The 27,054-nt window shown below is 49.0% G+C and overlaps 11 protein-coding genes across 11 annotated transcripts; 5 read left to right on the top strand and 6 right to left on the bottom strand.

Moving 5' to 3' along the window:
• Positions 1 to 176: 176 nt before the first annotated feature.
• Positions 177 to 1,286, bottom strand: FPSE_08474 (uncharacterized protein; the record flags this gene model as incomplete). Its single annotated transcript, XM_009261592.1, has 1 exon — positions 177 to 1,286. One exon carries the CDS (start codon positions 1,284 to 1,286, stop codon positions 177 to 179), a length of 1,110 nt encoding a protein of 369 aa, XP_009259867.1.
• A 1,407-nt stretch (positions 1,287 to 2,693) lies between these two features.
• On the top strand, positions 2,694 to 4,181 carry FPSE_08475 (uncharacterized protein; the record flags this gene model as incomplete). The annotated part of the gene is made up of 2 exons (XM_009261593.1): positions 2,694 to 4,058; positions 4,119 to 4,181. The coding sequence occupies 2 exons, from the start codon at positions 2,694 to 2,696 to the stop codon at positions 4,179 to 4,181; spliced, it is 1,428 nt and encodes a 475-aa protein (XP_009259868.1).
• Positions 4,182 to 4,366: 185 nt separating this feature from the next.
• Positions 4,367 to 6,262, bottom strand: FPSE_08476 (uncharacterized protein; the record flags this gene model as incomplete). Its single annotated transcript, XM_009261594.1, has 5 exons — positions 4,367 to 4,462; positions 4,620 to 4,787; positions 4,841 to 4,978; positions 5,029 to 6,011; positions 6,064 to 6,262. 5 exons carry the CDS (start codon positions 6,260 to 6,262, stop codon positions 4,367 to 4,369), a joined length of 1,584 nt encoding a protein of 527 aa, XP_009259869.1.
• A 401-nt stretch (positions 6,263 to 6,663) lies between these two features.
• Positions 6,664 to 8,004, bottom strand: FPSE_08477 (uncharacterized protein; the record flags this gene model as incomplete). The annotated part of the gene is made up of 1 exon (XM_009261595.1): positions 6,664 to 8,004. The coding sequence occupies one exon, from the start codon at positions 8,002 to 8,004 to the stop codon at positions 6,664 to 6,666; it is 1,341 nt and encodes a 446-aa protein (XP_009259870.1).
• Positions 8,005 to 8,705: 701 nt separating this feature from the next.
• FPSE_08478 (uncharacterized protein) lies at positions 8,706 to 9,731 on the bottom strand (the record flags this gene model as incomplete). Its single annotated transcript, XM_009261596.1, has 2 exons — positions 8,706 to 9,252; positions 9,304 to 9,731. 2 exons carry the CDS (start codon positions 9,729 to 9,731, stop codon positions 8,706 to 8,708), a joined length of 975 nt encoding a protein of 324 aa, XP_009259871.1.
• Positions 9,732 to 10,147: 416 nt separating this feature from the next.
• On the bottom strand, positions 10,148 to 13,039 carry FPSE_08479 (uncharacterized protein; the record flags this gene model as incomplete). The annotated part of the gene is made up of 2 exons (XM_009261597.1): positions 10,148 to 12,886; positions 12,995 to 13,039. The coding sequence occupies 2 exons, from the start codon at positions 13,037 to 13,039 to the stop codon at positions 10,148 to 10,150; spliced, it is 2,784 nt and encodes a 927-aa protein (XP_009259872.1).
• Positions 13,040 to 13,748: 709 nt separating this feature from the next.
• FPSE_08480 (uncharacterized protein) lies at positions 13,749 to 14,640 on the top strand (the record flags this gene model as incomplete). Its single annotated transcript, XM_009261598.1, has 2 exons — positions 13,749 to 14,255; positions 14,305 to 14,640. 2 exons carry the CDS (start codon positions 13,749 to 13,751, stop codon positions 14,638 to 14,640), a joined length of 843 nt encoding a protein of 280 aa, XP_009259873.1.
• Positions 14,641 to 15,432: 792 nt separating this feature from the next.
• On the top strand, positions 15,433 to 16,473 carry FPSE_08481 (uncharacterized protein; the record flags this gene model as incomplete). Its single annotated transcript, XM_009261599.1, has 1 exon — positions 15,433 to 16,473. The coding sequence occupies one exon, from the start codon at positions 15,433 to 15,435 to the stop codon at positions 16,471 to 16,473; it is 1,041 nt and encodes a 346-aa protein (XP_009259874.1).
• Positions 16,474 to 17,163: 690 nt separating this feature from the next.
• FPSE_08482 (uncharacterized protein) lies at positions 17,164 to 19,274 on the top strand (the record flags this gene model as incomplete). The annotated part of the gene is made up of 20 exons (XM_009261600.1): positions 17,164 to 17,187; positions 17,591 to 17,719; positions 17,783 to 17,786; positions 17,849 to 17,870; positions 17,935 to 17,954; positions 18,012 to 18,028; positions 18,061 to 18,105; positions 18,177 to 18,227; positions 18,279 to 18,293; positions 18,352 to 18,369; positions 18,434 to 18,454; positions 18,504 to 18,524; positions 18,593 to 18,613; positions 18,673 to 18,714; positions 18,766 to 18,786; positions 18,849 to 18,908; positions 19,010 to 19,030; positions 19,116 to 19,142; positions 19,205 to 19,237; positions 19,272 to 19,274. The coding sequence occupies 20 exons, from the start codon at positions 17,164 to 17,166 to the stop codon at positions 19,272 to 19,274; spliced, it is 615 nt and encodes a 204-aa protein (XP_009259875.1).
• A 528-nt stretch (positions 19,275 to 19,802) lies between these two features.
• On the bottom strand, positions 19,803 to 23,849 carry FPSE_08483 (uncharacterized protein; the record flags this gene model as incomplete). Its single annotated transcript, XM_009261601.1, has 1 exon — positions 19,803 to 23,849. One exon carries the CDS (start codon positions 23,847 to 23,849, stop codon positions 19,803 to 19,805), a length of 4,047 nt encoding a protein of 1,348 aa, XP_009259876.1.
• Positions 23,850 to 25,803: 1,954 nt separating this feature from the next.
• On the top strand, positions 25,804 to 26,880 carry FPSE_08484 (uncharacterized protein; the record flags this gene model as incomplete). The annotated part of the gene is made up of 1 exon (XM_009261602.1): positions 25,804 to 26,880. The coding sequence occupies one exon, from the start codon at positions 25,804 to 25,806 to the stop codon at positions 26,878 to 26,880; it is 1,077 nt and encodes a 358-aa protein (XP_009259877.1).
• Between the last annotated feature and the right edge of the window lie 174 nt (positions 26,881 to 27,054).

The raw sequence follows: 27,054 nt of genomic DNA, 5'->3' as shown, positions 1-27,054 counted from the left end.
TTCTCGTACTCGGATCGATCGGTCTTTGTACTCTTTACAGATGCAGGTACTGCTTTTTTACTGTGTGACAATAAGTTTGCTACTTTGCATGACTCTTGTTGTAGGGCACTGGAAAAGTCAATATTGTCTATGAAATGGTACCAACCACCAAAAACTTGTTTATTCTAATGTTTATTCTAAACTCTTTGTTGTTCTATCCATGCCTCACTGTAGGAATAATCTGTATATCCATCGGGGCTCTTCACCTTGTAAAACGTGTCCCTATTGTAGTGAGTGAGAGGAACATCATTGGCAAGTCTAAAAGGCAAGTCGGGATTGGAAATGAAGTGTCTCCCAAAAGCAAATGCTACTGCTTCATCCTTAAATCGCGTCTCCAGCGCTTCGTTTGCCTTTTCGGCTGTGTATCCGCCAGCAAGAACAACAGGTCCTGATCTCGCCCAAACACCCAAAGCAAAGTCGAGGCTCTCTTTATCGTCGTCCACCACTTTGTCCATGTTTCCGGCGATCCGGGGTTCGATCAGGTGGAGGTAAGCTAGGCCCAGGGGCTTCAGCTCGGAAATGAGGTGTGCGAATTGTGGTTCCGGGTCTTCCATCCTCATGCCTTGGAAGGTGCTGAAAGGCGACAATCGGATGCCTGTCCTGTCCGGCCCAATTTCTTTCGACACGGCCTTTGCTACTTCGATGCAGAACCGTGAGCGATTTTCGACACTTCCTCCCCATTTGTCGGTTCGTTTGTTGCAGACATCCTGGGTGAATTGGTCGATGAGATATCCATTGGCAGCATGAATCTCAACGCCATCGAAACCAGCTTCAATTGCGTTTCGAGATGCAGTGGCGAAGGACTTGATGCTTTCCCAGATCTCGTCTTCCGTCAAGGGCCGAGGCTTGGGGTATTCAGCACCGATAGGGATATCACTACTGCTGACCATTTCCAAGCCAGCCTTATCCAGGACATCCTGTTTCGCAGCTCTCCCGACATGCCAAAGCTGCATGTAGATAAATGAGCCCTTCTTGTGGACTTCATCTGTTACGCGTTTCCAAGCATCGACTTGTTCGCGAGTATATATCCCAGGCGCATGCTCATCACGACCTCGTGATTTTTCCGAGATAAATGTTGCCTCAGTGATGAGTAGAGTTCCTGGCACTGAAGCTCTTTGCGAGTAATAGTCAACCATTACATCCAAGGGTACATGGTTGTCGGCTCTCAATCTTGTTAATGGCGCCATGAGGACGCGGTGTTTCAAGGCGCATCGGCCGATGTTGATTGGAGTCGTGATTCGTGTCATGGTGGATGTTCAATATTCGGTACGGTTGTCGGAAAGTAAAAGATAAATACCGAGACACTTGGTGAAGCTGAGCGAAAAAGTGATGCTTCAGACCCCGCAGTGGTTGAGCACGTCACTGGGGTCAATCGGTAGTTGCTGATGGAGTCGGTGGATCTCGACATTGTGTTTCGGAAGTTGTGCCATTGTAGGGTGTGATATGGCTCTCTAATGCCATGATGGATGAAACGTGTCAGTGTCATACAGATACGTGAAGTATTCCCTCCAATTTACTTGCTCCAAACCCCTGCGGCAATAAGCAATGCAGTCAACATCTGTCGCCCCGACTAAAGACGCTAATTTGATGGGATCAGCGACAGGTGACAGTTGATGCCCAGACTGCCAGACTGCCAGACACACTTACTATGCAGTCCTGTTCCCTTAGAATCAGCGCCGATCGCGGCTACCAATAGGCCCTAAAGGTAGTGTAGACAGTCGATGATGATCAAGTCTGGACCCTTGGCTTAAAGTCTGGGGTAATATTTATTAGTGGCAACTCGATTATTGGACGGTTAAGTCGGCTTGCCATAACGTCCAACTGACCGCAAGCCAACCGTTGATAACGGGCATGATGTAACAGGTAACAAGTTCTGGTTCTCTTATTTCCTGAAGTCATTGCGGCACAGCATCTCCGCGGCCAAGCATCTAATTCCCTCTTCTCTCATCCCCCCGCGTACCCCAGAGTCTCTTATCTTGCAACCATTTGCCCTAAAATTCCAGTAAAAGCTTGGCTCTTTGAAGTCATAGGCTGGCCAATCCCCTGTGATCAGTGATACCCCTCATTGAAGTGTTTGGTGGCTTGCTGCCAAATCTTGGCTTTCGTAGTGGCGTCGCACCACCAAGCGGGTAGATAACAGGAGCTGGGATACTCTGTCAAAGACACCGAAGAGTCATAATTGAATTGGTCAGCTGTAGATCAAAAAGGATTACAAACAATCACATACCGAATTGACTTCCGCTGTGTCGGTCCCAGGGCGCAGAAATGCCAAAGCCAGGGCGTGGAAAATGAGTGCGACAATCCGACCCTTGGCTCTAGTTCTTGGTCGGCTTTAGTGAACCAATTAGACGAAGCCAAATGCACGACCAGGGCGTTTTGTCGGTCAAGACGACCAATCAGTCCCAACTTGAGCCTTGGCTGAGATAAAGAGTCATGTGTTGTGTTGCTCTCAAGGTTGAGTAGGAGGGAGTTGGCTTCTTACTGTGGCGGATGGGAAATGTCAGCTCAAGTATCAGCCTGCCTGCATCTTGTTTCTCTTTCTTTTCATCCATTAAAAACAATTGCAGTGTAACCTCGATTCATGCTTGTCAATAACATATCTGCACTTCGGTATCAATTACATCAATCTTGCCTTACAGTTGACAACCTTCATCATGTCAGCCGTACGAGTCTTGTTCAACGCTACTCCCAACATCTCTATAGCACCAGAGTCCAAACGCAGAGGGAGCTGGGTCCCCATTAGGCGCAAATCAGAATGTCCACTCGACGTTACCATCGATAGGCACTTTGGAGCCAAGATTTACACATCAGGCTCTACCATTACAGGATCGGTCTCACTCTCACCTCAAGCAAGTCTCACCATCGATGCATTCGAAATAGTATTTACCGGTACTTCATCCACCCTCGTTCAAATGCTGCATCAGGGATCAACTCCAAAGTCTTCGCATAAATTCCTCCTACTGAGAATGCCAATCCCTGAAAGTGCCCTACCAGAAAACGGAGTGCTTGAAGCTGGCTTCACCTATCAGGTCCCGTTTTCATTCGTCATTCCCTATCAACTTCCTAGCGCGGCTTGTAAACATCGCGACCCTACAATTCGGGAACGACACTTACATCTACCTCCTACCGTTGGATCCTGGGAGCACGACGACATGGCGGTTCACACCATCAGTATCAACTACGCCGTCGAGGCTCGTGGATCATTCCAGACAGGCAAAGGCAAGTCCATGACCTTGGAGAGAACGCACCCGGTCAAAGTCATGCCTTTTATCCCCGAGCAACCTCCTCTGCATATTGTCCCTGGTAACCCTCGTTACATACTTTCTCAAGAGAAGACAATCCGAAAAGATATCCTTTCATCCAAATTGGGCTTCATCAGGGCATCAACTGGTCAACCTGGCTCTGTCATAATCACATCTGATAAGCTTCAACCAGCAGACTGCTCATTAAACATTGATCTCGAATTCTGGCCAAATGGCAAGAAGGAACCACCAGAGATATATGCTAAGTCAGCTGCTATCAAAGCATCCACATACTACTCAACAGGGCATATGAGTTTCTTGCCCGACCAGCACAACTTCCCCAGCGTCATGCCAAACCCTATTCTCAGTTTCGTTCTTGATGAGGATGCGGCAGTCAGTTCATCATCCAAGCCTACTTGGGTACCCACATCCTCTTCTCCAACACCTTCGCCGTCAGTCTCACGCAGAGGCTCAGAAAACCCGGACGTAGGTACTGAGCCATCACGAATTACCTCCAGGCGAGGGTCCAAGACCAGTGATATCATGAGGTCAGAAGCGCCAAGATATACAGCCACATTACCCATTTCCATTACGCTGCCAAGCCCCGATAACAAGATTTTACTTCCTACCTTTCATTCCTGTCTCATCAGCCGCACGTACGTACTTGAAGTAGTGCTGGCGTCGAGAGCACATGGTTCGAGCTTTACACTACGTCTTCCCCTGCAGATCACTGTTGAGGGACAAGGCGAAACTGGAGTCAACCATGTACCAACCTATGTAAGTCGAAGTGGTCTCAATCACATCATAGCACGATGGAGGCTAACAGCTTGCTTGTAGGAACAGGTTCAGGCGAATCAAGATCTCTTTGATACGCTTCCTACTTATAATATCGGGTATTGAGGAACTGTGACTGGAAGTTTACTGGCATGCGACTACGAAGAGACCTTTGGAGTCATGTTCTTTGTTGAAGGCTTCTATTCAATTGGCATGTCTGGCGCGGGAAAAGTTGAATCTCATTTGTTATATACCCTATTATTTTCTGTAGTCATTTATTTAGTAATTATCTCCAAAAACAATCACTGCATTCAATTTGAAACCATGTGCACAACAATTGCTGCAAGCCAAGAGACATGGGACATGCCGATTTTGGGTAGGGAATAAGCGTAGTGAATGTTCATGGGCTGTGGGAATATCCAATAAATAGCATAAAGTAACTAAACAAACTAAATTCGTCCCTCAAGTGGGCAGATACCAAAGCAGGCCTTCTGTGACCTAGAGGTTGGCCATTGCTCTCCTTCCTCAAGCGTAGACTTTCGGCTCACGAAGGGAAATCCTAACCTTAAAGTCAACTGGCTTGACAAACCAGTAATTCCAAGTACTCCAGTTACCTCCTGGTAGCGAGGGGTCTAGTTCGAAGTCGAAGTCTCGGATGAGGCGAGGAACAAGCTTGGACATCTCAAGCTGCGATACATGTCGACCAATGCAGGTTCTTGAGCCCAGTCCGAACTAGGTCGTATGTTAGCATACTCATATGAAACAATTTTGCATCAAATACTTACCGGCATATAATAACGATTCATGGCAGACAGTCTCGCAGCATCCTGCGTAAGCCATCTATCAGGGTTGAAGACTTCAGCATCCTCTCCAAAGACATTCTTGTTCCTATGGGCTACCCAGCTGTTGATGCCGACGACAGTCTGTTTACGATATTAGTAATTAGACACCTCCTACAGTGTTACCAACCCACATTTTCAGGAAAGAATCGACCAGCGATTGTCGCACCACCCTCGGGTACAACTCGCTCGAGCGGCAAGCCTGTAGCTGGATGTATACGCAACGTTTCCTTGATTACGGCCTGCAAATAACTCATCTGCTGGCTCTCTTTGAAGGTCGGGGCTTTTGAGAGTTGCCCTCGAGATGTCAACTGATCGATCTCGTTTCTGAGCTTTGCCATACAGGCTGGGTTCTTTATGAGGTGGTAGAGAAGAGCGGACAGGCTGATAGCCGTGGTATCAGAACCTGCTACCATATTCGAAGTGCATCCCATGAGGACATGGTGCTGGGTAAAGCTTTGTGGATCAGCCAAGTTCTTGGCCAAGAATTTGGTGAGGAAGTCCTGCGTGGTAACTTCATTCTCTGCCGCGACGGGTTTGGGGGATGTTTGAGATTCTCGGATTCGCTCATTAGTGAAGCTCATCACGTACGCTCTTCCTGCGCCCTTGGAGCCTGCAAGGTAGTTTCTGAGAGGGAACAGAAACTTGTGAAAGCTAGGGAATATGCCGCAGAGGGTCGCGTAGCCCAAGTGATCTTCCAAGGCTCCGATGACTCCGCGGACGTCTTCCCCTCGATCCAAGAAACCAATGCGCTTTGCGTAAGTGATGAGTCCAATTACATCGAAGGCATAGCATTGGAACCAGTGTCTCATGTCCACGAACAGGTTGGAGTCCGACGTAGAGAGCTCGGAGAGACGCTGGGTAAAGAGTTCTGTGCATTCGTCGACAAAGTGCTCATAGTGTACTTGGGCGGACATGGCGTATGTTGCGGAGTACATCTTCCGGTTTTGAGTAGAACGCTCGATCGACTGGTCGCTGAAAATGGCCCATTGTCCAGGGCTAGCCCATGTTGAGTACCATGATGATTTGGGGAAGTGACTACCGAGCCCGTAGATGGTCTTTGCGACTTCGGGGTCATTTATACTGTAACGATTTGGGCCGTATCGAACGATGGGTCCTGTAGTGACTGCTTAGTACTAGATATCTAGAAGGCCAGAGGGTGACTCTACCGTATTTCTTATGTAAATCGATGTTTACCTGCTGGAATGATCCTTTCCGGATGGTCCAGAAGTACCATGCATCCGTGAAGCGAGCCAGGAAAGGCCCTGGAATGGTGCGAAATGGTGAGAAGAGGGCACGGAGAAGCACATGAAGAATCAAGAGAATGATAATTGCGGGAGCCAGGAGCGTTGAGATGGAGATAGCCATACTTGAGACGTGGACAAATGTCGTGAGTCTGGCAGTATCGGCAGATGTTAACGTTAGGGGTAGAAGCACATAGATAGTTACACAGAATGAGGCCTTATCAGAGCATTATACCTATACCAACGGCAATATGCTCGGTTGGCTCGGCAGATGTTATCGGAACAGAGTACAGTGGATGATGCAGACGTTTTCGGAATGGATAAAGAGTATGACAAGAGGGGGTTCGGAATGACGTCTACCCCGCAATATGCAGATATGGTACTAATCATAATTAACCATCAATTTTATCCTTTACTGCCGCTTATATCCGTGGGTATACAATGCTCTGATACCTCCCCTATCTATCCAACTCTATGCTTTTACTCTTAACGTACATGGTACAAGCTCATCCAATTTTCAAACACCTATTTCAACCAGCCCTTGGGTCCTCCCCAAGTTCCCTTGACCATGTAGTTCTTGTACACCCAGGGGAAGAAGTCCTTCTTCAAGTGGTAGAATGATCGGCGGGGAACAGCCTGGTCGATGCCAAGGATATCACCGAAAGTCTCCTTGGGGACACCACCATACTTGAACTCGGCGAGCATCACCTTGCCGTACTCGGTCAAGAGAGGGCATGAAGTGTAGCCGTCGTAGGCGGGCTCAGGCTCCTGGCCATCGATGGCGCGGAGCAGGTTACTGACGAGAACAGGGGCTTCGGATGTGACAGCAGCAGCGGTCTTGGAGGTGGGAAGGCTGGAGGCGTCACCGGCGGACCAGACGTTGGTGAACTTGTTGTGGCGGAGGGTGTTGTCGTTGACGGCGACGTAACCGGCCTCGTTGGCAATAGCGCTGTTCTTGATGAAAGCATGAGGACCCATCTTGGGAACAACGTGCATAAAGTTGAACTGCTTGGTGACCTTCTCCTGTCCGTCGGGGCGAGCAAAGATGGCCTTGTCGCCATTGATCTCAACAAGGTCGTGCTGGAAGAGACCCTCGACACCACGCTCCTGACGCAACTGCTCAAGCGCGGCACTGTACTTGGGAACACCGAACATGACGGGCAGACCAGTGGCGAAGCTGATCTTGATGGGAGAAGCGGAAGGGTTCTTTGGGTCGTAGAGACCAGTCTGCTTCCAGTGGTCGAGGGCGAGCCACATGGTCTTTTGAGGGGCACCGGCACACTTGATGACACCAGCGGGCTGAGTGAAGATGGCGTTACCCTTCTGGAGTCGTTGAATGTTGGGGAAGACCTTGTCACAGAAGTCGTAGCCGTAGATGGATGAGACTGAGCCGTCCTTCTCGGCCAGAGCCTCGGGGAGACCCTTGATGCTGTCGTAGTTGATCTTGATACCGGGGGCAACAACAAGATGCTCATAGTTGACCTTGTCACCAGTTCCGAGAGTGATGCTGTTGTCCTCTGGGGTGAGACCGTTGACGCTGACATTGTAGAACTTGAGCTTGGGGTCGATCAGCTCAGGCATGTTCATCTTTAGCTCCTCTTTAGTCTTAAGACCAGCTCCAACGAGAGTCCATCCGGGCTGGTAGTGGTGATGCTGAGCGGGATCGACAATGGCGATGTCGTCGCTGGCGAATTTACCAGTTCGGAGAAGTTGGTGGCTGATGGCGAGACCAGCAGAGCCTCCTCCGATAACGACGATCTTGTGGCTCCTGGTAGCGGAGGTGACAGCGGCGGCAGTGGCAAGACCTCTTCGGGCTTGGCCAAAGACGGCGGAGCGAGCAGCCATTGAAACGCGACTTGAAAGCATCTTGACAATTTTGCTTATTTTTTTGAAGCCGAGTTGTGAGGTCAGAGACAGGCAGTAAAAAAGCTCAAGATTGAAGATGAGACGATGAAAAGTACCATGAAAGTGACGTGCAGTACGTACCTGCTAGTGTCAGCCGCTTTACTGCATTGAGGTCAATATTGAGCGGATCATCTATGTTCCTGGTCAAGCTTGACCGTGTTTGGCCAAGTTTCAATTGCGTGATTCAGGGATGATTGTTGCTACCGCCGATGGCCCGAAATTGAAGCCCGATGGCCCACGAAGTGTCTCACAAACGGCGACTGCCGGTCCACGAGTGATACCATCTCCAACCTTCAATTCTGATATGCTTTGGTCCAGGTCGCCGTTCAATCAACAGCCCGGTTACTACTGGATAGAATCTTTGATTGGAAGGGCAGACATCCACAGAGTAGGTTGTTGTGCAGCACAACACAACCCTTGCTCACGACTACCCGGGACAACACATAATTATCCTATCATGGGTTTGCTAACATCGTCCTTGCAATACATTTTACATCAAATCAAATGATCCGATTGGAGAAATAATGTAACATTAAATCGATGAATGAAAACATCTTCAGTATCCTGGTTTGCTACATTATCGGCGACTAAACAAATTCCCGACATGCCTGTCTTAGGTGTCACAACTCCGACAATACTCCCACACCAAATCACACCAACCACTACAACCTTGCATCATCCTCGGCAATTTGCAGATTGACTCCCATACCAACTGTCATACCGCTACTAATCTCCACCGCCTCATCATCAATCATTGTAGCACAGCTACCAGCAGCGAAAACACCTCGGATGCTGGTCTCCTGGAAATCACCCTCAACCAATATTCGTCCCCGTGATGTCATTTCAAGATCTAGCTCTCTTGCCAATGACCCTTTGACGTCTGATCTGGGCTTGTGAGCTATGAACCCATACATAGCTTTCGTCCCATCTGTAAACTCAACAGTAACTGAGTCCGGACCAGCTTTCGAGAAATGTTTAATAGCCTTGTTGTTTATCTTGAAGCCCCGGTTCGCAGTGGCAATAACGTGTGGGTGTTGTTCGAGATGTGGTGAGCCATTGACCAACAGGGTTACATCAGGTGTGTATTGACGCGCCAGGTGAGCAGAGAAAATGGCCGAGTCTATAGACTCTTCATCGTCCGAGGTGATCAAAGCAGCGGCACAAGTGGCGTTCGAGTCTCCAAGCCCATGACACTGGAAACAGTCAAATCTAAAGATCCTGTTAGAGCCTCCATATAAATAGTTGTGTGTACATGCTTACATCTTTGTTCCCCATAGTTCTTGATAGCCTGATAAGTCCGGGAGAGATTCATGAATGCCCATAGCAAGTATAACCTTTCTCCCTTTCCAGCACCGACCGGCTCTATCCACCACCTCGAAGATCATGCCGCTCTCACGAACAGACTTGGCCGCTGTGTTGGTAAAAAGGACAATCTTGAACTTGGTCTTCAGTTCGGCTATCATGTCAGTTTGAACCGACGTCGTCCGTTTCCCATCATCGGCATGCAGGTCAGAGCGTGCCGGCCTTCTGTCTCCATCTGAATAGAAGATAGCCGCACTGCGACGGACGCGCCCCAAGGACAAAGCCGCCGAAAGACCGGCAGGTCCTGCTCCAATGATCAATACATCGAGAGCGTTGCGAAGGTAATGAGCTTCGATAGCCCTTGCATTACTCAAGGCATGAGGCATGATGATAATAGTCGAGGGGTTGAATGTGTTGCACAGCAGAAAGGGGCAGAGTCTTGGAATAAAAGCTGTTCCAACTGATCTCATCAAGCATCCAAGGTAAGCACTGCTGGTCCTTCATCAGACGTAAGCAGGACTACGCCTCTTGCGGGACTGGTTCTTGATATCTTAATTGGCCGTCAAATACATTTTGAACCCTTAGGCTAAGTTCTCGCAATAGAATGCCTAGATAAGTGGCGGGTCAAAGATGATGTGAGACTACTAGTCCCTCAAAAGAAACACGCTAAACAGAGGGATGGCCAGGATTCACCGCCTGAATTGGATGTCAGATGAAGCCAGAAATGTACCCAAGACGCCTACGGGCTCTAGGTAACTTGTATTGATATGCAACTGACCTTTGCGCAAGAATACATAAACAACTAACTCTCGAAGGTGTCATTCACCCACTTCCATGTCTGGATCAACCGCTCTCGATCCAACGGCTGGACATTCCTTATCGTGGCTGATACCTCTCGTGTCCTCTCAACATCAAACGGTGATTCATCAGTAGTTGTATTTGTAGTCACCACGTCATCCATCATAAGTCCGTAAGACTCTTTCCATAGCTCAAGAAGTGCTTGCGCTAGATGACCAGCACTCCTCTCGCCAAGGGCCTTCTCCAAGCGTTTGATCCATTCTCGGGGCGAGACCTTCTCAAACTCTAGTGTTCCGATGCTAGAGGAGAGCCAGTCAAGCATTTCTGTCCATGTTGGTGTGGTATGGGGATTGAGAATGTGGTAAACTGGCGTTTTCGAAGATTTGCTATTGTCCGGTTTCTGGTCAGAACGCGCGACTTCGATGACGGCCTGTGCAGCCTGTTCAACGGGAAGCCAGTTGAGTGTCTCGTTGGGAATATTTGGTAGGCACCCTGTGATCTTTGCAGTTGAAAGGAGCAAGGGATATGCTTCATTGGCGTTCCAGACTCCCGATTCATTACTGCAAAGCTGCCCCACGCGAACAATGGTAGCGATAGCATCATCACTATCTGCCTTCTTGTTCAGAGCGTCACAAATCTGTTCCGCTACCCATTTCGACCGCGAGTAGCCCAGAGGGGACGCCTCACTGGGATCCTGTGACAACTTCTCGGGAATTGGCTTCGCTTTGGAGTCGCTGACCGCTGCGATGGAACTAACGAAGATAAATCGAGCGCCGGATTGAGCAGCGAGTGCCGCTAGGTTTCGTGTGCTGATGATTTGATCTTCGAAGGAAGGTAGATGAAGACTGAAGTTGACTGCCCAGGCGGAGTGGATTATTGTTCCGACGTTATTTATAATGTCTTTGTGCGTATCGTCAGATAGTCCCAGATCGCTTTCTGTGAGATTGCACGGGAGGCAGACGACTTTGTCTTTGCTTTGTTCGGATTGCTCAAGTCCATGCATGCCACGTTGGCTCAGCGCATCGGAGACCCGTTCTTGCGCAGTATATAGATCGTCCGCTCTGAGTAGACAGTAAATCCTGTCGACCTGAGAGTCATTTCGAAGAAGATCGAGGATATGCGACCCGAGAAACCCAGTGGCACCGGTAAGAAGGACGGCTTTTCCTGGCTGTCGACCAGATACTGCCTCGGTTTCACCAAAGTTACTGTACCTTTTGACTAGGTCCTGCATTACCTTGATGTCTGTATCTCGGGCACTTCGGCTATGATGGTGGCCTCCTTGCCTGGCGTCGTGAAGATACTTAATAAGACCATTCGCAGTACCTTGATCGTAAATGACGTTCAAAGGCAATGGCTCATTGCGAGGTGAAAGACAAGACTGCTCGATGAGTTTGCGAATTTGGATGCACGCGATTGAGTCAATACCTTGTTTGAACAAGTCCTGATCGGGGTCGACATCTCGTCCCAGCACCTGGTGAAAGCAGAATCGCACCGTTTGCGCCAGTTCATCATCCGATACACCCTTCGACGTTGATGACCTTCTGTGCTCGTAAGCGCCTTCAATCTCCTTGGCATATCGCTCTTCAGCCTGTCGTCGAAGAATGGTACCCTTGCTGCTTTTCTCCAACGCCTTCTCGCCCTCCTTCACAGGGACAACAACCAACATTGCCTTTGTGATTCGAGCGTGGCTTTGACTTTCGCTATTCATGCGCTCGATTTGAGGCCAAACTGAATCAATCACCTCTCCACTACTAACGTTTTCAGCAGGGAACAAAAGAGCACCAGCGTAATCTCTTCCACCACCAAAAATGAGAACATCCTGGAGTAACTTTGACGAAGCCAATATACTGTCTTCGACAGGTGAAGGGTCGAACTTCTTTCCGTTTCCAAGCGTGATTTGCGCATCGGCTCTGCTATGATAGCGCCAGGCTTTCTTGATCGATTGATGTGGCTCGAAGAGGTCAGAGGTGGCGTAAGATCCATCTTCGCGGTTTGTCTTGATCAGGAACGGCCAGTCTGGCTTGACCACGAGCTCTGAAAGACCATTGTCGCGCGGCTCAAAAGAAATGAGCTTCGGGTCGTCGATGGGTCTGAGAAACTGCCATTCTTTATCGTTAGCGAAATCGCGATGCGAAGACATCAAAAATCCACATTCCGCGCTTCCCATTCGCGATAGAAGATTCACGTCGGCGCCCACAAGCTTGTCGCCTATCGCAGGGGGGAGGGCAGCGCCACCGACACCAACCAGATCCATGGATTGGAGGATTTCAAGGCCCTCATATTCTTCGGAAAGCATTTGAAGAACATATGGGACCGAGGAAAAGTATTGAACTGGACTTGGACTCTTGTCTCTCGCGTACTGGAGCGCTTTGAGGATATTGCTTCCAGTAATTGGCGCGTGCCCCTCGGGGAAGAACCAGATTGCAGCGCCACTGGTCCATGACCTCAGACAGTCTGGAAACCCTCCATGGTAGAGCGGAGTGGTGGAAAAGGTGGCCGGTTTGTCTTTTCCCGGGAAGCTGTAGAGTGCGCCCATGACACCGAACTGGGTCTGCGGAATGGGCTTTGGGAGGCCCGACGATGTTCCTGAGGTATGACATATGTATGCTATGTCGGATGTCTTGTCTGCCTGTTTGAAGCTTGTCGTGGATGGGTCGGCTGGATGATATCGAGGGATCATGGTGACATTAATTCTGTTGTCCAGGCCGCGAGCCCTGTGCTCGTACATCTTGTCAACAAGGACCTGGGTGATGTAAAGAGTCTGGCATAAATGTGTGATTGCCGGTGGTGCTAACTGGGGCCTGAGAGGGTGAGCGACAGACATGGACCTGGTAGGCGATGGATGACTTACGCGAGAAGCAAGACTGTATACCCCAGGCGCATCAAGCCAAGCCATGTCAAGACAAAGTCGGTGGTACTGGCAGCCAAGAGGCCGATTGTCATATGTGAGGAGCCCTTGGGCTGGGGAAGAAGCTGGGATAATATTTGGGCCGCATGTTTTGATGACTCTGAGAGACTCTGAAATGTCAAAAAATAGGGCGATACTGTGCAGCAGTGTTAGCGACACGTCGGAATGAATGAGGGTTGATGAGTATCACCTTGACTGGATTTTAAATGTTTGAACGTTGCGAAGCCAACAGCTGGCGAGTCTGGAATATTTTGAGCCTGGTGGTCAATCAATTCCAGCACCGTCTTCCATTTGGCTGAGCCATGTTTGTTTTTCAGCAACGCAGCCTGTCCGAGGGTGCAGGTAAAATAATTAGGCTCAATTGAAGCCATATTTAATATGTAAACAATTGAATTGCAATGTGAATCTATCGTGAAATGTGCTGCATCACTGTTTGTACCCCTCTTCCCAACAGTTCCAGTGGGTTTAGTTAGCTAAAGCCACTGTAAACTCATGTCATCATCGACTTGAGCCTGTGAGACAAAAAAGAGGAGAATTGCAACGTCATCGACTACTTCCAACTTGACTGTGACTGGATCTCTACGCGCTTTGCAGTAAAAAGAAAAGACACGATTTCGAGGGGAAATAAACGTTTTGTTGTTCAATCTACCCCTCTTTTGTACTCAAACACCATAACTTTATCTCTCCGTCGGTAATCATGGAGCGATCACACACTGATACTCTGCCCCTGGCAAACTCCGTCGAGATCCCTCAATTGGGCTTTGGCGTGTACCTCTCTCCACCAGAAGTCTGCGTGAAATCATGCCTTACAGCCTTGGAAGCTGGGTACCGTCATATTGACACGGCGCAATACTACGGCAACGAGGCCGAAGTTGGCCAGGCAGTCCAGCAATCCGACATTGAAAGGAAAGATGTCTTTCTCACAACAAAGATCCTCGAGGCTGCTGGATCTGTCGAACTAAGCTATTCGAAATGCGTCGAGAGCATCAAGAAGCTCGACCCCGAGAGTGGCTACGTTGATCTGTTCCTCATCCACAGCCCGAACCCCGGTGCTGCCAAGCGAAAGGAGATGTGGCAAGCCCTCGAAAGGTTGTACGAGGAGGGTAAAGCCAAGAGCATTGGTGTCAGCAACTTTGGTATCAAGCATATCGACGAGTTGAAGCAGTATGCCAAAGTGTGGCCTCCCCATGTCAACCAGATCGAGGTACGTGACACATTCCTGAGCACAAACAGCGAGACTAACAATGAAACAGCTTCATCCCTGGCTCCAGCAAAGAGACTGCGTATCATACTGCGAAAGGAACAACATTGCAGTAGAAGCCTACGCGCCTCTGGTCCGCAACCAAAAGGCCAACGACAAGACCCTTGCCAGCATAGCTTCCAAGCACAGCGTCACCCCAAGCAAGGTCCTCATCCGCTATTGCTTACAAAAGAACTGGATCCCTCTGCCCAAGAGCGACACGCCGGAGCGCATCAGGGATAATGCGGATGTCTTTGGGTTCGAGCTGGATGACAAGGATATGAAGTCTCTGGACGATCTAGACCAGGGCGATGCGGGTGCTATTGTCCAGGCTGTGGATAACTACTAGACATGGGCAATGTTACACGGGAGCTTGACCGTTATTTCAGCCTCCCTACCCTAGCTCCTGAAGATCTGGATCTGAATGCTGCCCTAACTCAGGGCACGGGAGAGTTTAAAAAGTAAAAGACACATAACTAGCGAGTCAGATTGTGCTATTCCAAACCCCAAGGGCCATTGTTTTTGTACCCCAAAGCTTAAAGGGTTACATCCCCTGAGTACTCATCGTAGTGCCTGTAGATCAGATCGCAGATCCTTGACGTGTGATAAACGAGGCTCTAGCCCGACCAATGTGAAGCAAATGGGTCCTGGAAGCGTCATTGATCAATGAATGTTTCATAAATAACCCAAATCCTCATCGAACTTTACTGAAAAAGGCCACGTACGCGGAGGTAATGGTCCTCACCGATGGTTTGCACTTCATGTGGTACAGTAAAGGCTACATGCATGGAGAGCATGGGGTTGCCTCACCAGATCCTCTTGATAGACTCAGCCACGACATTTACTTTCTTTTTCTCCTCGCTAAACATATTTTTCCATTTATGATTTGTGAGATTAAAAGTTAGAAGGATCAAACGTAAGGGATAAATAGACAAGTTACCCATCATTGAACCATGACTTCATTTCGTTAAAAAGTGCATGACGTCCACGAAAACACCATTAGCTCATCATCTCCCATCTCAACACTGTCGTGCACGCTCCCCCCCTCCCCCTCTCTTCTTTTCCAACGTGAAGATAGAGGCATAAAACGGATATCATTATCTTATCCATCATTCCATTGGATCTGCACGTCCCTATCAAGATGGAAGCCCAAAGTACCGCCACCAAAAGGCACAATGCCTATGCAACCCTCATCACTCGCGACTCGTATCTGCCAGGCGTCATCATTCTCGCATATACCCTGCAGCGCAACAACTCAGCTTACCCACTCGTTGTCTGCTACACACCCAACCTCCCCAAGGATGCCCGCAGGGTTCTGGAGCTGGAGGCCCCCAAATGCAACATGGTTCTGTGCGAGTGCGACTACCTTCTTCCACCCAAGAACATCAAGATGACACTCATTGCAGAGCGCTTCGCCGATACGTGGACCAAGCTGCGCGTCTTTGAGCTTTTCGAGTACGATGCCGTTTGTTATCTGGATGCTGACATGGCTATCCTTGAAAACATGGATGTCATGTTCCAATGCGAAGAACAGTTGCCCGACGATTGGATCGCTGCGAATCACGTCTGCGTGTGTAACCTTGATTCTGATTCGTGGGCACCTGAGGACTGGAAGGCTGAGAACTGTGCCTACACACCACTTTCACATCCCACAGCACTCAAGGAGCCCCTGCAGCCAACCGAGTCGTCCCCCGCGCCGCACAAGTTGCTCAACGGCGGCATGTTCATCTTTCACCCTTCGAAAGACCTTTGGGATCGCATGTTGGATGTGTTCAACACAACCCCTCTTCTCGCAGACTTCATGTTTCCCGACCAAGACTTTCTTGCCTTCTTCTTTGAGAACAAATGGTATGCCCTGGGGTGGCAGTACAACGCCATCAAGACAATGCGATACTGGCATCCAAACATCTGGAGAGACGAAGAGGTCGTTTGTCTCCACTACATTGTTGACAAGCCCTGGGCGAAACGGGTCGGACTAGATGGCGTGGCTGGGTACAAGGGTCTCGATGGAGTGACACATTGCTGGTGGTGGCAGCTTTACCAGTACTGGGAGGACGAGAGGACATCCGATGGAAAGGGAGGTAATGAAGCGATATCTCTGCTGCAGAAGCTTATTGCGCCCGCGTATACCAGGGAAAGTGATGTTGGATATATGCGGGTTGCTTTGCCTGTAAGGGCTTGAGTGTAATGTCTTTTAAGTGTCTTTCACTCGGTGTATTTGCTTGCTGATTTGAGAACGAAGACAGAGAATATGGGGTCACCCCAAAGGTAAAAGGCCGCTACTCCAGAGGGGATGGGAAACAAGCTTGGGAATTTGTATTCAAGAACTAGGAAGCAACAGTTAGCATCCCGGCTTTAGGTTATAAAAATAAATAGCCTAAACTTATAAGCCATCCGGCATAAACTTACCTAATGATTCCGTATCTTCTGCCTCAGGTGACCAAAATATCTACTACTGCAATGCATGTTCCGCGTACAGAAAAGACTAAGCATGTTGCCCACAACGGTGGATTACTATCGGCAAGTTAGTCAAGTGAAATCCGAACAAGGTTAGATGAGCTACATACGTTCTTATCCTCCTCCTCGAAGGCAGTCTAAACAAGTCATGTCAGTGTGTTCGTTACTGGGACTTTCGAAGTGCATCACGTACACGAGCCTGCTCGAGGCGGGCCTATTCCCAATTAGCAATGATACAAATGTATAGATGGGTACACATACCTCGAGGGTGGCCTCCCCGGACACTTCCACGGCATGTTTCTAGTAGATATCAGCATTCTTGCCCAACCTTTTGGAGTATAAGGGCACCCACAGCCGCCTTGCTCTTCCATTCTCAACTGATAGAATCAGTCAAGCACATGACGTACCAGTAACGATGGAGATTTTACCGCAGCCTTCTGTACGTCGGACTAACAGTTTTGTTAGCTGATATGTTCATAGTAATTTGTACGGTGTATATGTAGTTGTACTAACCAAAAACCACTCACGGTGGCGGCGGCCACTTCGCTGATGGAACTAAGTGAAATGTCAGTGTGACTGTCGGGACATTTCGGTTTTTGACCGTGGCGGCAGATGCGGATTTCCTTGACCTTTGAGGAGTCAGGTTGCTCCTTTAAAGGGCAGAAGTTACGCTCAATGCGCAGAGTCAGGTTGTGATGTTGTTGTTGTTGGGAGGAGAAGGAGGTGCGGAAGAAGTAGAAGGTTGGCCACTACAGGCCTAAGGGACGAAATCATTAGATCACCTTTAGATTAAATCCTTAGGCCCCTCAAGTGAAGGAGTGACTGTCACTTTCGGTAGGCAGGTAGTAAGGTGTTTGCGAGTATTAGGTGCGCTGTTCGCCCACTGTTGCCTAGAGGTAGAGGTCGACCTTCGTGAAAAAGTCTCCCCTTTTTCTTTTCCTCCCCACAACATCATCACCACCCACACTGCCGTAAGTCGTCACCCTCTGTCCCCGTGACTGACGAATAGAATCACATTTACTAACTGATTATAGCCTCGTATGTATTCGACGATGTCTTTCGCTTCAAGTCCGGGTTGCTGACACGTAGATTCCTAATAGGATCAACAATCCTCTTCGTCCCGTACGTACACACACACACAATCTCCAAACGATGCTCACGATGCTAATATATGGTCTCTACTTAGAAACAACTCAACAATCATCAGTAAGTACATTACACCCTTGCCCATCATCGACTACAGCAAGCTGACCCTTGTCGTAGCATCGAATCTTCATCACGTAAGATCTTCCCAACTATTGTCGTTGTCAAGCTAGTTGTTTCTCACAGCATGCATAGAATGCCTCGCAACAGAGCCGTAAGTACTTCCATTTTCTGTCACACGAAGGAACAATCGATTTGAATACCATCAGCTAACACTATCAGAAGAACAACTCTGCTGGCCCTTCGGGGCAATCCGCTCCTGTGGTGCCCCCGGCGGTAAGTTTCCCCTACTGACAGCGTCCATGAAACATCACTAATACCTTGCAGCCAAAGTTCATCGATGTGAGTCCAAATCACGACTATACGTTCAACTGACTGCGATGCTCAAGCTACTGTCCAGTTTCGCGACGACAAATCCGTAAGTTCCCAAAGAGGCGAATATCCACTGTTTACAACGGAAGTGCTAATCAGTCAAATCATAGTATGCCGAGGCCAAAGCGGCTGTAAGTAGATACCTACCCTCATCTTCACGCGTGTATTAACTAGAAATAGTGGCACGTCGCTCGCGCCGAGGTAAGAGGCAGCACTCATACATTCTTCCCGCACTACTATATCGATACTTACATACACTGCGATTCAAGTACAACCGCTACCAGGCCGTCGTGAGTTGTGTCTTCTACTTTGAAGCCGTCATGAACAATTGCATTAATACGATTTCTAGTACTATGAGACAGCCGCCAAGCGCCACCGCGAGTGGCTCCAGGTAAGTACAATACTCCAAACAGATGGCCATAAATATTAACCGCATTACTAGTCCGATATCGAAGCGGCTGCTGTGAGTTCATTATGATCGTCGGACTTCTGCACTTCTGTCTAATCTAGGTTTCGTCTATGTAGTTTCACAAGCACGAGGCCGCTGTTTGTATTTCAATATCTCTACAATATTGTGGAACTAATGTGTGTACTAGAAGCTTGAGGAGGAGGAGGCCAATGAGCCCTCAATTGAGGTATGTATAACCACCTATCTATGTGTTTACATCGTGGCTAACTAGATATAGGAGCTCATTGCACAGGCCCAAGTACGTGTTTATGCCTTTAGCTTTGCCGCATTTATGGTTTTAGCTTTGTCTTTAGGACATACACTAACATGACCGTGTTGCACAGGCCGAAATTGAGGCGAAGAAAGCTGCTGTAAGTTAGGTAACAGAGGCAATACAATTGCTCCAAGCTGATTCGATCGAAATTCTGAGCAGATTGGCGTGGCCAATGAGCCACCCAAGAACGACGTATGTAGCATGAAGCTAACTTACATACTTATAGTAATCTCTCAACATCCAAGTACAATACCCTCCCTCATCCACCTCATCCCATACATATTTACTAATGCTTTAGTCCAAGCGAGTAGTCATAGATAGCTCAGCAGTTCAGTAAGTATCACATTAATAAGCGCTTGCAGTACATAGCAACTAACAGTGGCATAAGATCAAGAAACATCACTAAAGCTGCAGCCCCTTTTCATCGGCACTTTGAACTATCTTATCCTGTGACAAGTGAAATACTAACGTTCTAGTCAATCGACAACAATATGCACGGGTTCAAATGATGATTTATCTGATGAACAGGCGATGATTGGTTATAATTTGCGGCACAGAATAAGAGGTCACAGGGTGTGTGCGTAGTGAACTATATAGAAATCTCAACAGTCATTCCCAGGCATAAAGAACTAAATTGGTGAGTCTGTTTTAAGTTTTAGATTACAGTGTCAGGCGTCTTATGTTTCTACTCCAAACTTGGAGATAATCTTGCTGGTAACTACCTACAAAACACATTACATAATGAATGACTAACAAACTACTCTACCTCCATCCAAGCAGCCTGCAGTTGCGCTATCTGCATCCAATCACTCATCTTGTTGGAATCCGCCATCCCAGAGTGCATGTTGTTCATCATATTTGCCGCTGTGGCTCCATTCTCTGTTTCATAGTACCCAATAGAACTGTTGCCATGCAAATGTCCATCAGTCGTTCCCATTATCGACGACATGCTGTTCATCCCCTGGTACATAAGGCTCAGTTGCCCCTGCTGCATCGCCTGCATGCGCTTCATCATCATCATCGACTGGATCATCTCGATGTGTGGTACTGTAGCATTGTACACTTGTACGCGCTTCGTACCGAAAGCACGGAACTCATCCAGAGCCATTTGGGACTGTGGCGATCCAGGGGGTCCCGCTGCACACGCTGCGAGCCACATGTTGCGCATACGGGGAGACCACAATTGGCAGATCAGAGGTCGCTCATCGTAAACACCTTTGACCGGAACGGTGTCGCCAAGAGGTGTTTCGGTAACGAAGTTCAACCAGCAGTCCTCACATGCCAATGCTTCTGGATGTCCCCACCACTTACTCTTTTCTCTGTTCTTGATACCAGGGCAAGTCGATACACCCGCCCATTTCTTGACATAATCACCGTAGTAGCTGAAGATGCCTTTGTCCAACGCTTCTGCGAACTTGGTGATGAAAGCGCCCCACCTTGGACTGCCAGGACAGAAGTTACAAATGATGGTCGCCGCAGGGTCGCGTTGAGCAGGCTCAAAAAAGCGTCCAAGATCGGATGTTTCCAGTGCCCCTTTGTAGCATGCCTCGCAAACATTAAAGTCTCGACACCCGCCTGCGACAGTCCACCAATTCCCTCCAATAATACCATTCGTAGTACAAGGGACAAGACTGCAAATAGCGCTGGCTGCGTTCCAGAAGACTTCGTAATCGCGACGGTAGAGAGCCGCCTCAAGGGCAATGCTCATATTGACAGCCGTGTCGGTGAGACTACATTTCCACTTCTGACCTATTGACTCCAAAAACGCATCGAACCCATCAGCTCGTTGATGACGTTCAAACTCATTGCCAAAGCGTGTAAGTGCAAGTTTGTCCAGATAGCATGCTTCGCAGATACGCATGTTGTCGATTCTGCGACGCGGTAGAATCCAGTGGCCGTTGTTGGATTCTTCATCTTTGCCTTCGCATACTGGAAGATGGACACGTGCTTTGACAGCTTCAATGAAGCTATTCCAGTTGTTCATCTTGGACATCTTGACAGCCGCGGTTGTGATGTAGGGAAGACACAAGTCGCACATCCAATTTTCTTCAGGACCTTGTTGACGATGCGGCGAGAACCGACCTTCAAAGGCCGTACCGACAATACAATCCTCGTAACAAGCTTCGCAGGAGATAAAGCCATCAACTTCGTTGTTTACCATACCCCACCACTTAACACCATCAGCAGCAGTGCTCCGCATTCTGCCTTTACAGTTTGGCAATGTTAGAGTCTTCTCCGCAAAGGCCCGGAGATGGCCAATATCGTTGATCTGAAGAGCCTGAGGCCAAAGAACCTCTCGCGCGCGGGGCGACCAGAAACCACACTTTGACTCGGTACCTTCTGGGGAATGGTATCGCTCAAAGTGCATAGATAGGTGAGTCCCCATGATATGATCCTCGTAGCATCTTGTACAAATAAGATATTGCGGCACTGCTGTAAGTCGATACCAATCCAAAGCGTACGACACGATGCGACTCTCTGGGCAATATGGAAGGGTGTCGCTGACCATGCCTGCCGCTAAACAGGGTGGGGGTCCTCGAGGTCCCTCGTTTTTAGGGCTAGGAGCGGTCCCTGAAGCTGCCATGCGTTGTTCGCCGTTCTTCATGTTCAGATTGTCCATTTGTGCCGACAATGAAGCCAGTGGGTCTTGATGAGAGATATTCTCGGTAATTTGGCCCGAAGCTTGCTGAGTCACGACCGGCACTGGTTGATAGGAGTGTGGTGATTGCTGAACGGGTTGGTGGGATTGAAAGCTCTGCCCCGGTACGGTCGTCGTTAAGGCTGGGGCCGGACCTGGACCTGGAGGTGGGGGTACTAGGTGCTGATTATATTGACTATTTATAGGCATTGAGGGCGTTCCATGCGTCGGCTGTCCATAGTGTACTTGTGGTGCTTGATGAACCACTGTCGAATTGTAGGGTTGGTACTGGACACCAGCCTCTGGTGCTGATGGTAGTATCCCACTGGGTTGGTTCAAGTTCTGCAATGGTGAAGAAGGTAGAGGAATATGACTTTGATCTGGCGTCGCAACTTGTTGCTCAGGCCTGGGTGCGTAGGGAGTAAATTGAGGCTGCGGCTGCGAATGTGTTTGATAGTGGTTTTGGGGGGAGGGGCCGTTCTGCTGCACTTGGGCTACTGGTGTCCTACCATGGGGGTTCTGTGACGGAGGACTAGAAGGACTAGTTTGTGTATAGTTAGAGGAGCTGACCTGACCGCTCGGGTATGAAGCCACTTGAGACGACGGCGTCATCTCTGATGCATTAATCTGACCATGCTGCTGTACGATAGGAACCTGCTGGTGAAGCTGCGGTTGATGATATGCTGGCGATGTAGTGGTCTGGTATTGCTGCGGCGGCTGTGGCGGCGAAGCCATCTGAGGTGGGTTTGGCGCTTGACTTGGTGTTGTTGCTTGTTGCGAAAGTGGTGGAACGACTTGCTGAGAGGGCGGCGACGCATGTGGGATGGGGTTATCATGGTGGTGCGGTGGTTGCGGGTGCATCGCCATGGGTCCATAGCCAGGAGCGCTGACTTGTACTGGTGCTTGGCCAGTGGATACAGAGCTTGGTGCCGCTCCAGCAGGGCTGTAGTTAGCCTGTGTCTGTTGAGGCCACGATGGCAGCGGGCTTCCATAAGATGACGGACTATGGTGATTTGGCTGCGGCGGAATAACATGCGAATGGCTTTGTCCGTACCCCGGCTGAGCACCATAGGGTCCGGCCGGAGCAACTGATTGAGGAGCTTGGACGGGAGCTGTCGGTGCATATGGGCCTGATTGCTGGTGGTGCAGTGATGTCTGCGGATATGGCGAGGCAGCTGCACCCGGTGAATGGACCGAAGGCTGGGAGTTAGCAGCTTGCGCGCCGGCGACTCCATTCATGGGAGCCGGTACTTGATGCGGAACCTGTTGGGGGACATTGTATCCTTGCTGGGGTGACTTTACAGGAAGTCCTTGCGACTGTGGAAAAGAGCCTTGATGTGAGACGGGAGGATAGCCTGGAGCACTGGGCGAGACATTTTGCTGTGGTGTTTGTAGTGCATGCTGCGGAGTGACCTGCTGACCATGGTCGTATCCCTGAGGAAACGAGTTTGTCGGGCTCAAGGGCGTCTGGGTAGGGTGCTGTGCAGGATTGTATGTCGGTTTCGGTGGTTCGCCCGTGTACGAAACCGTCGATGAAGTCGTCGCAGCATTGGTGGTGGCGGGGTATTTAGACTTGATGTTGCTGGCTATGTTGCCCAAGAAGCCCTTTCCAGATTTAAAGAGTGACTGAGCAGTTGCCTGCAGTTGACCTTGAGCCGGTGCTGAAGGTTGGGAAGCAAATTGGGCTGCCTGTTGCTGGTATTGCAGTTGATGCTGAGCGGCCGTCGGTGGTGCTGCGACACCGTAAGATACTGTCTGTACGTTGGGCTGCTGAGTAGGCGCGTATTGCTGAGGGAGACCTGGGTGCTGGACTTGGGGGGATTGATGAAGTTGGGGACCGTGTGCAGATGATTGGTACTGAGGCTGCTGGCCTGGAACCTGATGCTGAATGGGGTATTGACCCAGAGGCGATTGCGAAGGATGGGCCTGTGGAGTTTGCGGGATCTGATTCATCGGCTGACCTGGAGACGATTGATAGTTAATTTGCTGATTCCCTGCATACTGCTGGTATTGAGGCGATTGATGGGCGTAGGGTGATTGTTGAGCAACAGGCGATTGCCCTGGAGCTTGTGGATACTGGACATGGTGTGGGTGTGGGACTTGACCAGGCTGATGACTTGGTGGAGGTGACTGGTAGTTGTTGTAGAGCGGACCGCTAGCTGCCATCTTGACTTTCCGATGCTTGGCGATCTCTCACTTCAATATTTAGTGGTTATGTCAATTTTATTCACACATCTACAAAATAAACATCCTCAGTGGCAGCACATGGGATTAAATATCTCTCTTGGCAGTATTGCAAAGGCCTGGGTCTGGACCGATCCACGCATTCAGCTGAACTGTTAGTGTGACTTTGACAAGGCACAAATACCAAAATTGCTACCCTGAAAACGCCTTGTCAACACCACAGTCTTTCTTCGTGGCGCCTTACTCGTCAATTTGTGACAGCCACTTCGCTTTGCTTACTGTTTTGAAACCATTCTTCCCCTCAGCCGCAAAGGGGATAGAGACACCATCGCCCGGTATGCCAGCATGACACCTTGCTGTCAGATAAATAAACATTTGATACGGGTTCAAAAAGAATTGTCGCCATTTTTATTCATTCTGTAATTTTCAACTATTTCTACAAGAGGATCTGGCCGACTGTACAGCAAACCCTTCATGCTCGCTTCGGGAAAAGAACTGCGAGTTTGACAACATAAGAGATACGCTTTCTCTTGCATCCCTTAGTGCCTAACATGACATTCTTAGGACCTAAGTTGACATTCTTTAGGATCCAAATCGCGTCTCTGCACTGGCTCTGACATGGTCAGGTTCCCAGGCGGCACCACGTGGAGGTTGCAGAGTCCGACTTCGCCACCCGCCGACACCTCTTTGTGCAGCTTGTCCGCCATCGTCACGACATCTTTTGCAAAGTATGTAGTATCCATGCCAGTCGCTGACAAGAACTTGTCGATAGCTTGCTTTGTCTTTGCAATGTGCAAACTGACTCGCTAGGAGCCTGCCCTTTGCATGATGCTTCAGGGCAATCAACTTCGTTCTTTGCGAGCAGCCCTAACTTTATCCCATTCGAGATTGCAGTATCTTCGAAATGGTCAAGTTGAGGGCAAGCGTTGTGGAATATACTATCGCAGTTACCACAACTCTCAAATATGCCGAGGTGTACTTGCCTATCGACCTTGAGATGCTCGCAGAATCCCCCATGAACCCCTAAGGTCGTTATGATCGATCTTGGGGGTGCCCACTGCACAGAGCCCGCACTTTGTGTTTAGTCGCTTGCTCTTTGGTGTCGCGTCGCTTCGTTCGCGCGCGGTGTGGGAAGAGGGGATGAAAGGAGGGGGAAAGTCGCGTTCATGTGTGAGAATGTAACGTGACTATTATCGTTAGCAGTAATTTGCGTACAGTAGAAGCCCACCTCATCACCACTGTTCTGAGAGAGTATGATTCTCCTCACAGCCAGATGAATGCTGTTGAAGGAAAGTCGAGAAGTGGGGGGGAGGGCGCGAGGACGAGAATTTTGACTGCCTCCTCGTCTGCCTGCCAGATGATTTTCGGAGGCAGGTGCCAACACCCGCGCCCATCGGCTGCCTTGAATCGGCAAGTCCAGGCTACAGAAAGCTCTAGGCTCAGGTAGAAGAGCTGGTGACTCATCTAAAACCATAAGAACAAAAAAGATAAAGCCTAAGGCATCATAAAGTAGTAGGTAAGCCTTTTCGTCTCTTATGTTTTAGGCTATGGTGAAGATTTCTATGACTCTGAGCACTGGCAAATGAGTGACTCATTGAGGTCGTTATAAACAGGGTTTTCGACTGCAAAAGAGGTCTGGAATCGTACATAGATACGATATAGTAGCAAATCCTTCGAGTTCAAAACTCCTCAAATGCTTAAACAGCCTTCGTGCATGCGTGACGCCATTAAGGTTGGTATCGAATTTAAATTTTGCTGGAATCCAATCATGATTCACGTATTTCTGGTGACGAGCAAATATGCTCCAAAAGTCTAAAGACAAATGACTTTCTCCATTGCTATAAATTGCTGTAGGGCATTCTTTGACACCACCAATATTTCTCTCTCCTCCCTCATCTCAAGTACCTCCTTGTCTTTTACCACATCCTCAGCCATCATGTTTTTTCACCATGACTATCAAAACGAAGTTACCGGTTCTTTTCCAACTTTGAAATATTGCCTCAACTCACGCTCGCCAAAATGTTTCGAGATGACGAATTTCCACCAATTTCCCGACTTGCCCCCAGAGCTCCGAATTAAGATCTGGAAATTCGTTATCCGAGAGGACAAACCAGGAGTCCACATCTTCAATCATGATGGCCCGAGACCTATGATGTCCGACGGGTGGCGCAGTTGGAAATTTACGGAACCATTACCAATTCACCATTTCAACAGCGTCAAAAACGATGTTCCTCGCAAAAACATCTCAACGTATCTGATTGACGGCGGCATGTGGACCGCTTGCAAAGAATCCCGATCCATCATGGAGGGTCATTTTCGCCAGTCTGAGTGCATCGAAACAATTTCCATTCCCGCTGAAGAGCGCAATAGCCGATTCCACGCAATCTCCGAGTTGGACAAATTCAACATGCCCTCGACAGGAAATTTCGTGGGGTCTCCTCTGCATTTTCTCACAGTCCGCCCCAACCAAGACCTCTTTGTCTTGCAGGTCGAATGTCTCGATAATGTCAACTGGGACGATATTGGCTACGATCATGCCCTCGGATCGGGGTTTCTGGCCTACAGCGGCATCATTAATATAGGTCTTGAGTTCAATCCAGATTGGTGGGACTCAGAGAATGAAGAATGGGATTACGGCGTTTTGTCCACCCTCACCGACGCAGCTCACAATGCCCATCCAGTGGGCAACATCTGGATCATCGATCATGGTCTCAAAAGGAGAAAAGATGCTCCTGCCTTTGAGGAGGCGACGTCAAATAATGGGTATTCTGTGAATGCCTTCTTTGCCAGCGATAGAGCGCTTCTTGAGGTTGATTCCAGGCATCTTGAGTCATGGACAGACTCTAGAACCGGGCTGTCACCCGACGACCACTGGCGAACCATCAACACACCTCTCAGTTTTGCCAAGAACCTTCAGGACGACATCGATTATGAGCGTGATTGCGAGACTGACAATCCTAGAAGAGACCGTTACCCATGCTCCATTGGGCTTCTTGGCTGGGATGACTTATGAGATGGACGTGGGAGCTCGGAAGTACCATAGAGTATTCTTGTATATGCTACGTATACTCAACACTTCACTGTCTTAACCTGTTGATAGGGTTTCCATCTTCAATTACACTTTTTTGAGCATCATGACTCCGATGCCCTCACACATGACCTTGTTTTTTTGCCCTTGCCCTACTAT

Source organism: Fusarium pseudograminearum, chromosome 2, assembly GCF_000303195.2.
Source record: "Fusarium pseudograminearum CS3096 chromosome 2, whole genome shotgun sequence".
NCBI lineage: Eukaryota > Fungi > Ascomycota > Sordariomycetes > Hypocreales > Nectriaceae > Fusarium > Fusarium pseudograminearum.
Note: the sequence above shows the minus strand (reverse complement) of the source record. Positions and strands in the feature narration are given on the sequence as shown.